Consider the following 13593-nt stretch of genomic DNA (forward strand, 5'->3'; position numbering starts at 1 on the left):
TGCCCTGAGCCCCTCGTCAGCCCCCAAACCTCACTCTCACAGTGTCCCCTGCCCCCAGCCACCTGCACTCCATCTCACACATCCCCAATGCCCTTCCCTGACTCCTGCACCCCAACATCACCAGCCCCCTGCCCTCAAGAATCCGGGCAAGACCAGGTCAGTCTGTTAGTCACATAAGAAAGTGCTGTCCAGACACACACACCTCACACACACAGAGCTTTCTTTATTTCAGATTTGTTACCTGCTTCTCCAAGCCAGTCAAGAATCTCTCCTCTCCTGATTCTAGGAACTCTATGATGGGTTTCAGCTGTGTTACGCTCTGTATCAGCTCTTCCCTATATCCCAGTAATAGAGCAGACAGGGTCTTTCCCTCTTTGGAGCTCCCTGGGGAAGAAAGATTTGAAAATGCAAGAGAAAAAACAAGTCAGGGTTGAAGAAAGTGACAGCAACGTATTTTCCACTGAAGTGAGAGAGTGAGTCACTGTGAGAGATCTAAGCAAACAGCAAAGCTTATCCTGAGCATAAGCAGCAGAGAAACACACTTTACTATTCTCTTTAAACTTTATGAAAGAAAAAAGTCTCATTTATCTAACAGAGCACAAAACCACAAAGCAAGCTGGAGGTTAACGGCGGGTTTGCAAGGCCACTGCTTTGTGTCAAACTCAAATAAGAAAGATGTTTTCAATCCTGCGGCAGAGTCAGAGAACTGACCCAGGCTGGCCATCTAGCCACTGATGTAATTCTGCAGTTAGTGAAGGGCAAAGAACATTTATGGAATTGCTCCACTGCAGGCAAGCAGAAAGAACGGAAATGCAAAATCCCATCCCAAAAAGATCTGTTAGTGTTTGTGGCTATACGACACATGGCCGAGAACTATGAAACCCCCATGCGTAAAAAGCAGCCTCCTGGGAGAACTACAGATGGATTTAGCAGGCGCTGGTGAAGAGCTTCTCCAGCTCTCTAAAGCTCTCATGCCCACTCTAGCCTCATGTGCCAGTCCTCTTACCTGTGTTCTGCAGGGTCTCTCCACTGTCCTGCTCTCTCTCAACTAGTGCTGCTTTTATCATGGGGTGTGTGTTTGGGAACAGCTTCAGCACAGACACAACCGTCTCAGCAGCCAGACTCTGCTCATCCCTCACTTTGCTGAGCAGTCTCTTGAACACTGACTGTTCTTCTGCATCTTCCAAGCATGCCACCAGGACCTGTAAGACCAACAGGAAACCGCTAGCCAGGGCTAGTAACCCAGTGAAGTGCTCTGTGCTGTGGTTCACCACGGTCAGACACCTAGCTCAGTGGACAGCTTCCTGAATGGTGAGGTGCCCAAGGGCGGGTACTTCATCTCTCCAACCAAATTCTGTACAGGCAGTCCCCGGGTTACGTACAAGATAGGGACTGTAGGTTTGTTCTTAAGTTGAATTTGTATGTAAGTCGGAACTGGTACATATTGTAGGGGAAACTCTAGCCAAACATTTCTCCAGAGCTCAGTTTTATTCTCCCACACCTCACTTCCCTCAGTCCTTAATTCTCAAGCTGAGGTGTCTGCTGAGAAAAGCCGCTCCGCGTCTCCCTGGTCTGCTGGGGGGAAGTAGCTAGTGCGGGGTTGCCTCACCCCGTTTGTAAGTAGGGACCCGATGTAAGTCGGATCCATGTAACCCGGGGACTGCCTGTATTCAGCCACAGAAACGCTTTAATTTACCCATAAGCCTACAGGAAGGAGAATGACAAATTCACTTGGCCAGCTTTTACACTTACTATCTATCCATGCAATACACTGCAGTTGGCAATGGCCTTATTGGCAGCCTGAATACATCTCTTCCGGAGCCTCTGTGGGAGCCTGATTCCAACAATACCGAGGGGCCTAATAAAATGCATTCAAAGCAGTTTTGGCAACCCAAGGCCAGAGTGGGGAATCCTAGATTTTGCATGCACGGGGAGGGGGAAGTGTTTTTAAGCAAGACTATCTGGGAACCTTTGACCCAGATCAGAACACCAGACATACACCATAAAATGTTGGCGCCTGATCTTCAGCAATGCCAAACACACACAGCTTCAGCTAACGTTAGAGACCAAATGTGGCGTTGTAAAGCCTATCACTATATCCCACACCAGGCCACTGGGGTGGATGTGCTTGTGATGAAGAAGTTACTCACCCTGTGAGGTAGCGATGGTTCTTCGAGATGTGTGTCCTTGTGCGTGCCTGCACCAGGGATCGGAGATTTTTGCGAACATTGCTGCTCGTGCTGCGCCTGCACGCTCAGCTCCTTGCTCCCCTGCTGTTCTGTGGATTGCATGCACGGCGCAAGCTCCGTCTGTTCCTTTTCTACCTAAAGTCCCTATAGACTTCAAGCAGAGGGGAGGACAGGAGTGTAGTGGATCATCCACAAGGACACACATCTCAAAGGACCATCGTTATCGTACAGGGTAAGTTCTTCAGCGAGTAGTATTCCTGTGGATGCTCCACTCAGGTGACTCCGTAGCAGTACCCGCCCGATGGAGGTGTGCACAGGAGTTTGATGTGGAGGAAGGAAGAACCGCTTCTGCTAGGGGCGTCGCAGGTATTGGCCCCTTCTGTAGGGTGTACTACTGTGTGAAAGTATGATTTGAGGACCAAATGGCTGCCCTACAGATGTCCACTAATGACACATTGTTCAGGAAGGCCATCGTAGTGGCCATCGCACACGTGGAGTGAGTCCTGATAGTCTGTGGGGCTGTTTACTCTGGAGTTCGTTGGCAGTATGTATGCAGCCTGCAATCCATTCAGATAGATGCTGTGCCAAAACAACTGTTCCTTTGTGAGGTCCTGCCCATGCCACAAAGAGTTTGTCAGATTTTCTGGTTGCTCTCGTTCTATCGAGGTAGAAACCAATTGCCCTCCTTGCGTCTACAGTGTGTAACTTAGCCTCCTTGGAGGAGGCATGAGGTTTCGGAAAGCAAGCTGGTTACATTTACCTGGGTTCATTTACCTGAAAGTCGGATGTGAGCTTTGGGAGGAACTTTGGGTGGGGCCTGAGTATCACCTCGTCTCTGGTAAAGGTGGTGAAGGGTAGCTCTGCCATGAGGGCTGCGATTTCTCCTACCCTTCTTGCTGATGTTATTGCCAGTATGAAGGCCACCTTCATAGATACGTATTGTGGTGGCATGGTGGCTAGAGGCTCAAAGGGTAGTCTGGTGAGTGTGCCAAGGCACTGGGGGGCGGGGGAGAAGAGACACATGTTTGGACTCATTTTCTGCAAGCTTGTGAGAAAATGTGTCATCATGGGATGTGCAAAGAGGGAGAAGCCGTCTACTGGGTCATGGAAGGCCATGATCGCCGCCAGATGAACATGGATGGAGCTGGTGGAGAGGCCTGTGTCATTGAGGTCCATGAGGTAGTGAAGCAAGGTAGGGATGGGGACAGTAATGGGATGTGTAAGTTGTACATCGTGCACCACTGCTGAAAGCGTGTCCACTTGTTTTGATAGGTGCTTCTCATGGAGAGATGCTGATTGTTTAAGAGAACTTGCTTGACTCTGATCGAACAGGTGAGTTCTTCATCCTGGAACCATGGAGAAACCACACTGAGTTTCATGGTTTTGATATTGAGGTGACGTGCTGATGTGGTGCTGTGTGAGGAGGTTTGGAACTGCTGGGAGAGGGACAGGTTGATCTATCGACAGGTAGCGTAGATAAGGGAACCAGAGCTGTCTTGGCCAGGCTAGGGCTATTAAGATTACTGTGGCACGATCGGATCAGATCTGGCGATAAGCAAGATTGGCGGAAAGGCATAAAGTAGGGGAGCAGTCCAGCGAATGGTGAAGGCATCCCCTTGTGATCTCTTGCCCAGTCCTGCCCGGAAGCAGAATCTATGGCATTTGTGGTTGTGAGGAGTTGCAAAGAGGTCTATAGTTGGGAAGCCCCACTTGCAGAAGACTGAGAGGAGGATATTAGTATCGATCTCCCACTCATGCAGATCTGAGAAATGTCTGCTCAGTTTGTCAGCTCTTAAATTCTGCTGTCCCAGTATGTACTTCGCGAGGCTGTGTTGGATTGCTATATAGTTGGTTGTGAGCCAATGTTGCAGGCAACACATGTGCAGCCTTGTGAACAAGATCACAAACACTGTGGCAGCCATATGCCCCAATAATTGGAGGCACGTCCGGACTGTAGAGAAGGGAGCCTTTGTGATGAGAGGAAGAATCATAGAATCATAGAGCTGGAAGAGACTTCAGGGGGTCATCAAGTCCAGCCCCCTGCCCTAGGCAGGACCAATCCCAACTAAATCAAACCAGCCAGGGCTTTGTCAAGCTGAGATTTAAAAACCTCTAAGGATGGAAATTCCACCACCTCCCTAGGTAACCCATCCCAGTGTTTCACCACCTTCCCAGGGAAATAGTTTTTCCTAATATCCAACCTAGACCTCTCCCACTATAACTTGAGACCATTGCTTCGTGTTCTGCCATCTGTCACTACTGCAAACAGCCTTTCTCCGTCCTCTTTGGAACCTCCCTTCAGGAAGTTGAAGGCTGCTATCAAATCCCCCCTCACTCTTCTCTTCTGCAGACTAAACAAACCAAAATACCCTCAGTCTCTCCTCATAGGTCATGCGCTCCAGCCCCCTAATCATTTTAGTCACCCTCCGCTGTACCCTCTCCAATGTGTTCACATCCTTTCTATAGTGGGGGCCCCAGAACTGGACACAATACTCCAGATGTGGCCTCACCAGAGCCAAAAAAAGGGGAATAATCACTTCTCTGGATCTGCTGGCAATGCTCCTCCTAATGCAACCTAATATGCCATTAGCCTTCCTGGCTACTAGGGCACACTGTTGACTCATATCCAGCTTCACATCCACTGTAATCCCCAGGTTCTTCTCTGCAGAACTGCTACTTGGCCATTCGGGCCCCAGCCTGTAACGATGCTTGGGATTCTTCCGTCCCAAGTGCAGGACTCTACACTTGTCCTTATTGAACCTCATCAGATTTCTTGTGGCCCAATCCTCTAATCTGTCCAGGTCACTCTGGACCCTATCCTTGCCCTCCAGAGTATCTACCTCTCCCTCTAGCTTAGTGTCATCTGCGAACTTGCTGAGGGTGCAATTCATCCCCTCATCCAGGTTATTAATAAAGATGTTGAACAAAACCGGTCCTAGAACAAAATCCTTGGGGCACTCCGACCGCCGACATGACATCGAGCCGTTGATCACTACCTGTTGGGCCCAACAGTCTAACCAGTTTTCTATCCATCTTACCGTCCATTTATCCAATCCATACTCCCTTAATTTGCTGGCACGAATATTGTTTGAGACCGTATCAAAAGCTTTGCTAAATTCAAGGTATATCACATCCACTGGCTTTTCCATATCCACAGAGCCAGTTACCTCATGATAGAAGATAATCAGATTGGTCAGGCACGACTTGCCCTTCGTGAATCAATGCTCACTATTCCTGGACAAGGTAGGATCTTGCTGTAATCGAGTCTAGTAATGTCCCAATGATTCTATCTTTTGAGTGGGTTGTATGGTAGATTTTTGCATTCTGATAAGCAGGCCAAGTCGGGAAAAACATTCCCTGGTAACAGTTGTCATGATAGTAGTTTAGTGATAGGTAGGGCCTTTGATTAGACAATCATCGAGATAAGGGAAGATAATGACATTTAATCTTCTGAGAAAGGCCGTGAGTACAGCTAGCATCTTTGAAAATACTCAAGGGGCTGTAGAGAGGCCAAAAGAAAGGACTTTGTATTGATAATGATCTTGGCTCACGGCAAATCTGAGAAATCTTCTGTGGGACGGATGGATAGTTACATGGAAATATGCACATTGTAGATCGAGGGCTGAGAACCAGTTCCCTTCATTCAGTGCAGGTATGATGGTTGCTAGGGTCACCATTCTGAATTCTGTGTTGCGAATGAACTTGTTGAGTTTCCTGAGACTGAGGATTGGTTTCCATCCCCCTGTTTTTTTGGCTGTGAGGAAAAAGTTGGAATAAAAACCCTTTCCCTGATGTTCTTTGGGGATGGGTTCTATTGCCCCTAAGGTAATGCCTTTCGCACCTCTGCCCGTAATAGAGGCTCATGAGAGAGATCCCTGAAGAGGAATGGGGTAGGGGGAATGGATGGGAAGGGGATAGTATAACCGGATCTGATAATTTCTAGGACCCATTTGTCTGTGGTAATTTGGGCCCATTGTAGGTAGAAGGGTCTCAGGCAGTGATGGAAGGTGACATTGGACTGCACTGGCCCTGTGGAGTGGTCGCTCAGACCCCTGACCAAAACTTCAAATTTGCTGTTTGATAGAGGTGGATTGATTTGTGGAGGCCTGTTTTTGCTGAGTCCTCCTTCTGTGAGGACATTGCTTGGGCCTATTATCATATGGCCTCTGCTGTTGCCTGTAATAGTTGTAATTATCGTCCGTAGGCTTTTGGTAGGGGTTTGGATCAGGTCCCATATGAAAAGAGGTTAAAGCGACTGGGACTTTTCAGTTTAGAAAAGAGGAGACTGAGGGGGGATATGATAGAGGTCTATAAAATCATGAGTGGTGTGGAGAGGGTGAATAAAGAAGTTATTTATTAGTTCCCATATTAGAAGAATTAGAGGACACCAAATGAAGTTAATGGACAGCAGGTTTAAAACTAATAAAAGAAAGTTCTTCTTCACACAGCGCATAGTCAACCTGTGGAACTTCTTGCCAAAGGAGGCTGTGAAGGCTAGGACTATAATAGAGTTTAAAGAGAAGCTAGATAATTTCATGGAGGTTAGGTCCATAAAAGGCTATTAGCCAGGGGATAGAAATGGTGTCCCTGGCCTCTGTTTGTCAGAGGCTGGAGAAGGATGGCAGGAGACAAATCACTTGATCATTGTCTTCGGTCCACCCCCTCTGGGGAACCTGGTGCTGGCCACTGTTGGTAGACAGGCTACTGGGCTAGATGGACCTTTGGTCTGACCCAGTACGGCCATTCTTATGTTCTTATTGGGAGAGGTGTACATCCCCAAGGTGCGTAGTGTCGTGTCCATAGAGTGTAGGATCTTGTCTGTATTATTCGCAAATAGTTGTTTTCTGTCAAAGGGGAGATCCTCCACCCTTGTTTGTAGCTCTCTTGGGACCCCTGATGACTGCAGCCATGAGGCCCTGTGCATTACTATGGCTGTGGCTCTAGCTGCGGTGTCAGCGATATCCATAGCGGCCTGGAGAGCTGTTTTTGCTATTGATGAGCTCTCCTTAATGATGGATTGAAGGTAAGGTTGTTTGTTTTCAGGGAGGTCTTGTAATTTGGCATAATTGGCATAATCATAATTGGCCAGCAGGGCTGTATAATTAGATATACAGAACTGGAGTGTGGCCGAGAGTACACTTTGCTGTCAAAGGTATCTAGACGTTTGTGTTCTTCGTCACGGAGTGTAGATTTAAACTGTAGGTTCTTAGCCTTGCGATCCACAGTGAATTTGGCCGTGGGTGAGCAAATAGAAAGTCCATGTCTTTTGCAGGGACAAAATATTTTCTGTCCACTCTGAGGCTTGTGGGCAGAACAGAGCCTGGATTTTGCCACAAAGCATCTGAAGATTCAAGGATAGCTTCGTTGATGGGTAAAGCTATTTTAAAGGATGCTGTGGGTTTGCAATATTGTGAGCAATCTGTACAGTTTAACTTGAACCTCTTGTAATGTGATGTCTTGTGACTGGGCTACCCATCTGAATAATTCCTGAAATTATTTCAGGTCATCTGCTGGTGGAGAAGGCAAGATCTGGAATCCTGCTTACTCCTGCCTGGATCTGGGTCCATGGGAGGAGCTCTCTGAATCAGACTGAGGTAAGTTGTCGTGTTCACTAGAACCCACTTGAGAGATTACTGAGGGCGGGCGAGCAGGCAAGGAATGTGCAGAGATTGTGGGTGAGCGCCTAGAGGTGCGGTGTTGCTGGGATGTAGAAGCTGTGTGTCTTGAATGGCATGCAGTCGGTACTCTTGCCATGCATCCCAGAGGCCCCACTAAGGCAAGAGCTGATGGGGGGGGGGGGGTACATCCATGGTTGGTTGGGCCAAATGGGATGCTGCTGAAGGGAACGATCCCTGTATGAATGCCAGGAAGCCAGTGATAGAGATGGAGAGGAGTGGCCTGACAATAACCTGCTCCTATGCCTGCTACCATAATCAGATCTTGGGGATAGCCGTGTAGGCGAGTGGGGGACGCCCTGTGGAATGTTAGTGTGCCCCTGCGCCGTGGAGCGTGGAGAGCCAGTTACCCCTCTTGTGTCAGGCTGAGGAGAGTTTTGTAGGTGCTGCGTTTTGTGCAGCGCTTTCTTGTGCTGCGGTCAAAATCATTCTGCCCAGTTTGTTCAGGCACAGGAGAGCTCGCAGGAGCTGATGGTGGAGGCACACGCGGCTTGCCTAAAGCTACTGCCTCAGTGGCGCCAGTTGGTGTGGTGAGGCTGGCTTCTGTCTCAGCCCCCCTGGCTGACGCTGACTTGTGTTTCTCCGCGGTGCCGGAGACTAATGGCAGTGGGGAATGAGAGGCTCTCGGCAGCTCGGATAGAGAGAGTGCCAGGGAAGCCCTTGAGACTTGAGAGCCTTTGCAGGATGTTGAACCTGCCCTACAAGAGGGCTTTTGCTGTGCCCGCACCTCCTCTGGTTTGTCCCCTGGTGATTGAAGAGACTTTTCCCAGAGTATAAGCTGCATTTCGCAGTCTTTTCTGGCTCTTGCTGTTATATTCAGGCAATGAGGGCACTTATGTGCCACGCGAGATACATGAGGCATTTGACACGAGGTACAGCCATCAGAAGTAGGCATTGAGTCTCTGCAGGAATCGCATTTTTTAAAGCCGGGGACCCCAGCATGTTGAACAGAAAAAAAGCCGCCGCTGCTTTTTTTCCCCCAAGTGAAGCAAACGTTGAAATAGAATGAAAGTAGGTAAACTATGAGGGAAAAGCTAAAACGAATAACAGATTTCTGTATTTCCTGTCAGGAAGAAGAGTGCTGCTCTGAACTCTATTGAAAAGGAACTGACGGGGCTCATGCTGCGCACGCACTCCACAGAACAGCAGAGGCGCGAGGGGCACTACTTGCAAAAATCTCCGATCCCCAGTGCAGGCACACACCGAGACCCGAGTGGAGCACCCACAGGGACACCACTCACTGAAGAAGTGGGGATTGTATTCACTCTGTTCACTTAGATGTGTTGCATGTGACTTCTACTGTCCTGTACTGTTCTGTAGTAACTGTGTCTGCCCCTCAATTTCTCTAGGCACTGCACCGGTACCCAGACGAGGGTGGGAATGGGAATTTTGGGTGTGGCTCTCATGGAGGGGAGGCTCACTGTAACATGAGCTTAGGAAGGGGGTGCAAACAGGTGACATCTTTTGCCCAAGAAGCTGGACAAAGGCAGAGGTGGGACTGGCTGCAGGGCGGGGACCAGCTGCTGAGTGTGGAAGTGAGTTTCAGCTGACTTAGGATACAGGGATGGGTCCCAGGGCCCTGGACCCCCCTCTCCTCAAGATGGATGTACTGACTGCTCCTGGTTCTGTGCTAACAAGTCTGTTCTACGCTGTATCCCTGGGAATTAATAACCCTCTGTTCTACCTGCTGGTTGAGAGTCACATCTGGCTGCAGATGAGGGTGCAGAGCCCAGCTGTCTCCCCAACCCTTGGTGATGCTCAGAGCCCATTCATGTTGAGATACAGCCCCTTAAGACAGAAGCTGACTTGCTCTCAAGGAAAGAAGGCGGCCCTTCAGAGCAGGCATCCTTTACTAAAGACTCCAGGGATGTTACAAATGCACTTTGGAAGTAGAGCACTTAGCCCAGCTCCAGGGACAGTGGTCGTTTTCTGCTCTCGTCGTCACTTTCAATTTCTATGGTAAAAACTGAAGGTAGCTGCTTTAGGGCCCATCAGGGGAGAGTGCACTTGCATTCTGTAGCAGGTGTAAATGCTCATATATTAGGGCTGTGTGGCAGACAGTGAACTATTGCAAAGAGTATCCCCAGAGGGAGAGCTGCATGAACCCCAGCTCCTCCCCTGCTAATAGTAGTTTTGCTGCCAAACACAGGTGCATGGACACCAAGGTTTCCATTACAAAGGCCCTTGGGGAAGAATGGTGATGCAGCAGATGTTTCTGGAATACTGACTTAAAGATCCTTCATGTGAAGAGCAGTTTGTAACAAAAAGTTGATAACCAGATCTCGTGAATTTTCTGGTTTTGCACACCTGGCCTCTTTCTTTACTGGCCCAATGCTGCGAGATGCAGAGCACATCTGACTTCCGCTTAAGTCAGTGGTTCTCAGTGTGATCCGTGGACCACTGGTGGTCCATGACAATCTTGCAGGTGGGCCACGGGCTTGGGGTTCATCCCCCCTTGCTGCAGGAAGCCTGCACTGATGTTTCGGCCCTGCTCCACGGCCCTGCTCCACGCAAGATGAGCCTTGCGGGCCGGATCCAGTTTGCAGGGAAAGAAGTGGCTCCACATGCTACCACTCTCACCCTCCCTAGCTGGGGGAACAGCAGCAGGAAGCGGGGGGCGGCAGTACCTGGGAGCAGGGAGAGGCAAGGAGCCAAGTAAGCACCCTCCATCCCCCTCATGCCCAGACCCTGAACCCCCATTCCCCTAATGCACCCCACTCCTGTCAAGAGCCTGCACTGCCATCCCACTCCTACACCCTATCGCCTGCCCAGACCCCCACCCCCAGCTTGCTCCTGCAACCAATCTCCCACCCTCAGTGTTTCTAAAACAGCTTCATCCACAGCCCTTCATGAGAACAAGAAGCTTCCAGCCTTTTAGGGGAAGACTCATTTTAGAGTTCTTGACTATAAAACTTTTTAAAAATGCCTTCAGGTTCTAGAGAAACTTAAGAAATATCACATTTATGGAATCTAAGTTTCCATTTATTATGAATTAAAGTTTAAAATCCTTTTAATTGAAAAGAGCACTGAATTTTTGTGAATAAAATGCTAAGTTCCCAAATACCCCATCTGCACCTAAGATTTGGTGCTTTCCAGCACTGTTAAAAATTCTCCTAAAACTGTTCTGCTTGAACCAATATGATCAACAATACTAGGTACAACAGTTGGGCCAGTGACTTAACAGCAACTCATGCAAAAGAAACTGCAGAGCTTGAAAGAGCACCTGATAAAGTGCTGTTGGGATTCCTATTTAAATCTAAATTCGGCCAGCTAATAACCAGTATCACGGCAACAATTTGCATCAACGTTAATAACTTCCTTGGTTTTAAACAAAGTCTTCTTATCAAACAGGTCATGTGTACTTCTCCTGAAAGACAAATCCTAACACATTTATGACATTTAACACATTTATAGCAAGGGCAGTAACCAGCATTCTCTAAAATCAGCTGCATTAATCCAAAACAAAGTCAAAAGGGCATTTTCTTAAAAGTGATGATGAGATGTGATAAAAACAATCTCACACGAGAATTTAGAATACGATTTAGAACACCTAGAATAGCTGTGTTAGGCTGTTACTGTCATGGGTGAGACCCACTTAATCTAGGGTTGCCAGGTGTCCGGTATTGACTCGGACAGTCCGGTATTTTTGCCTCCTGTCCGGTAAAAAATTCAGAAGATACCAGACACCTAAAATGTCCGGTATTCTCTGATTTTTTTTCCCAGCCAGGAGGCGAAAGTACCGGACATCTGGCAACTCTAGCGCCTGGGGCTGGGCCTCTGCCCAGCCCCTGGCCTCCCCCCTCCCGGACCCCATGCTTACCTGTTTCCTCAGGGAAGCTAAGTTCTGGCTTGAACAAGAACACAAAATGGCTGCTGGCAAAAAGCCTAAAGACCAAGGGGAAGCAATGCCTTCCCTGGGTCTTAGTGCTCAACCATGTTCTGATCCCTATTCTAACTCTGCACTCACTCTGAAAGGGGCCATGCTGTTTTAATATTTAATCTTTTTTTGGCTTAATAAGTCTCGGAGTCCTTTTCTTTTTTTTGCTCAACAACTTTTGGTCCCGTTTCTCCCTCCCCACCCCCACCCCTTTTTTTCCCCCTCAACAGAATTTTTTCCCTGGTGGTTTGTTTTTTTTGGGGGGGGGGGGGGGGCGGGGGAGGTGAGAGTTGGTATTTTTGGTTCAACCATCTGGCAACCCTAACTTCATCAGATGAGTTGGAGACTTAGCTCCAGAGCCACCCTTGTGATTCATTATGTGATTTCCTCCATCATAGAGAAGGGACACCTGAGGGACAACAGAATGGATCCTTGGAACTCAGGAAAACGGCAAGACACAGAGCCATGCTAGATGCAGGACTTCCCCCATTCCCTCACCACACCCACAATCCAAGGTTAACAAACTTATCCCTGAACAATGGAGTTGCTGTTTCCATTATTCAATCATATTTACATTCTCTCAGAGACAGACTGAACACACAGTTGTAGCCGAGCAGTGCTGTGAAGTCCCTTGCAACACAAGGCTTCCCATTTATACAAGGGAGGATTCCACTGGGAAAATTTCAGAGCTATAATGTGAAAGGAAGTTCTTTTCTAGTGAGCAATTTTTGAAGTGGATGCATTGAAGCAAAAGTAAAAGAATCATCAGAACCTTCCCCTCTCTGTGCAGACAAAGTTATCATCAGCATGGATAGCACAGGGACTAATTTTACATATCTGAACAATAGAAAAACAAGCTGGCTCTAACCAAACTATAAAATGAATCAAATGTCACGATGCACACAGAAGGCACAGAGAAAATCTGCACTCTGAATCCAATGCTGCCAGTTCAGAGACCAGAGGTCTTTTTGTTTTTCTAACATACAGTCTCATGGATAACTGACAAACGGATCTTTAAAAAGGAGTGACGTAGCTTAGAGAAGCACTACTTCAAACTCAGCCCACGAAATGTCAATCAGCTGACAAACTCTAGAACCAGGGACAAAGGCCTTGTCATGGACCAGAATTTCAGGATCCATTTTCTAACAACAGAGAGGATTTCTCTAGCACTACTCTTACTTAAAAAAAAACAAACAAACAAAAAAAAAAAGCAAAATTTCTTTCAATATTCAGGATGCAAAGAATTCAGGAATTTACTCCCTCATAACTTTGTCCAAAAATTCCCGCTTCTGAAAAAAGAATAGCAATACATAATGGAAATGATCCACAAGCACAATGGAAAAATCAACATTCCCCCAAGTTCATCTGAACCCAGCAGTAAAAGGAACAAATGAGATAATCTGAATAGAGTTTCTCTAAGACAGCACAAGAAGTTAAGATTTGACACCAGCAAAGCTCTTCCATGCTTCCCAAATTACTGCAATTTTAGTCTCATTCTGATTTCCAAGCAGGTTTCAGCCAGCCCAGAACCAAATTAGAGAGGAATAGTTTATATGAGAGATACACAGAGATTCTAAACAAACAAAGTCAGCTCAACCTAAACAGAAAAGAAACTCGTCAAGGTCATGTCTATATTTTTCATCCCCACTAGCAGAGAGCATGTAGAAACAAAACTAAGGGCCAGTCTACACTAAAACTGCTATAGTGATGCTGCTATACTGCTACAGTGCATCTAGTGAAGACAATTTATGCCCACATGTTTATAAGCCTCATGTGAGTGGCTTATTCACACCCCTGGGAAAAGCAAGTTATATCAAAGTAAGTGGTAGTGCAGACCTGACCTAAGATTTCT

At 47.5% G+C, this 13593-nt stretch overlaps 1 protein-coding gene across 7 annotated transcripts in view; it reads right to left on the minus strand.

The window, feature by feature from the left end:
- Positions 1 to 13593, minus strand: part of ZBTB40 (zinc finger and BTB domain containing 40) — a 93743-nt gene that overhangs the window by 61598 nt on the left and 18552 nt on the right. For all 7 annotated transcript variants that reach the window (XR_012897351.1, XM_075906661.1, XM_075906659.1 and 4 more), the window contains 2 exons: positions 1007 to 1202; positions 242 to 384 (listed from right to left, as the gene is read on the minus strand). Coding sequence is in view for 6 of the 7 variants with exons in the window: in XM_075906661.1 (XP_075762776.1) it covers positions 242 to 384; positions 1007 to 1202 (339 nt within the window). In the remaining variant the exon portion in view is untranslated. The remainder of the gene's footprint in view (positions 1 to 241; positions 385 to 1006; positions 1203 to 13593) is intronic.

This window comes from Pelodiscus sinensis, chromosome 23 (assembly GCF_049634645.1).
Source record: "Pelodiscus sinensis isolate JC-2024 chromosome 23, ASM4963464v1, whole genome shotgun sequence".
NCBI classification, from domain to species: domain Eukaryota; kingdom Metazoa; phylum Chordata; order Testudines; family Trionychidae; genus Pelodiscus; species Pelodiscus sinensis.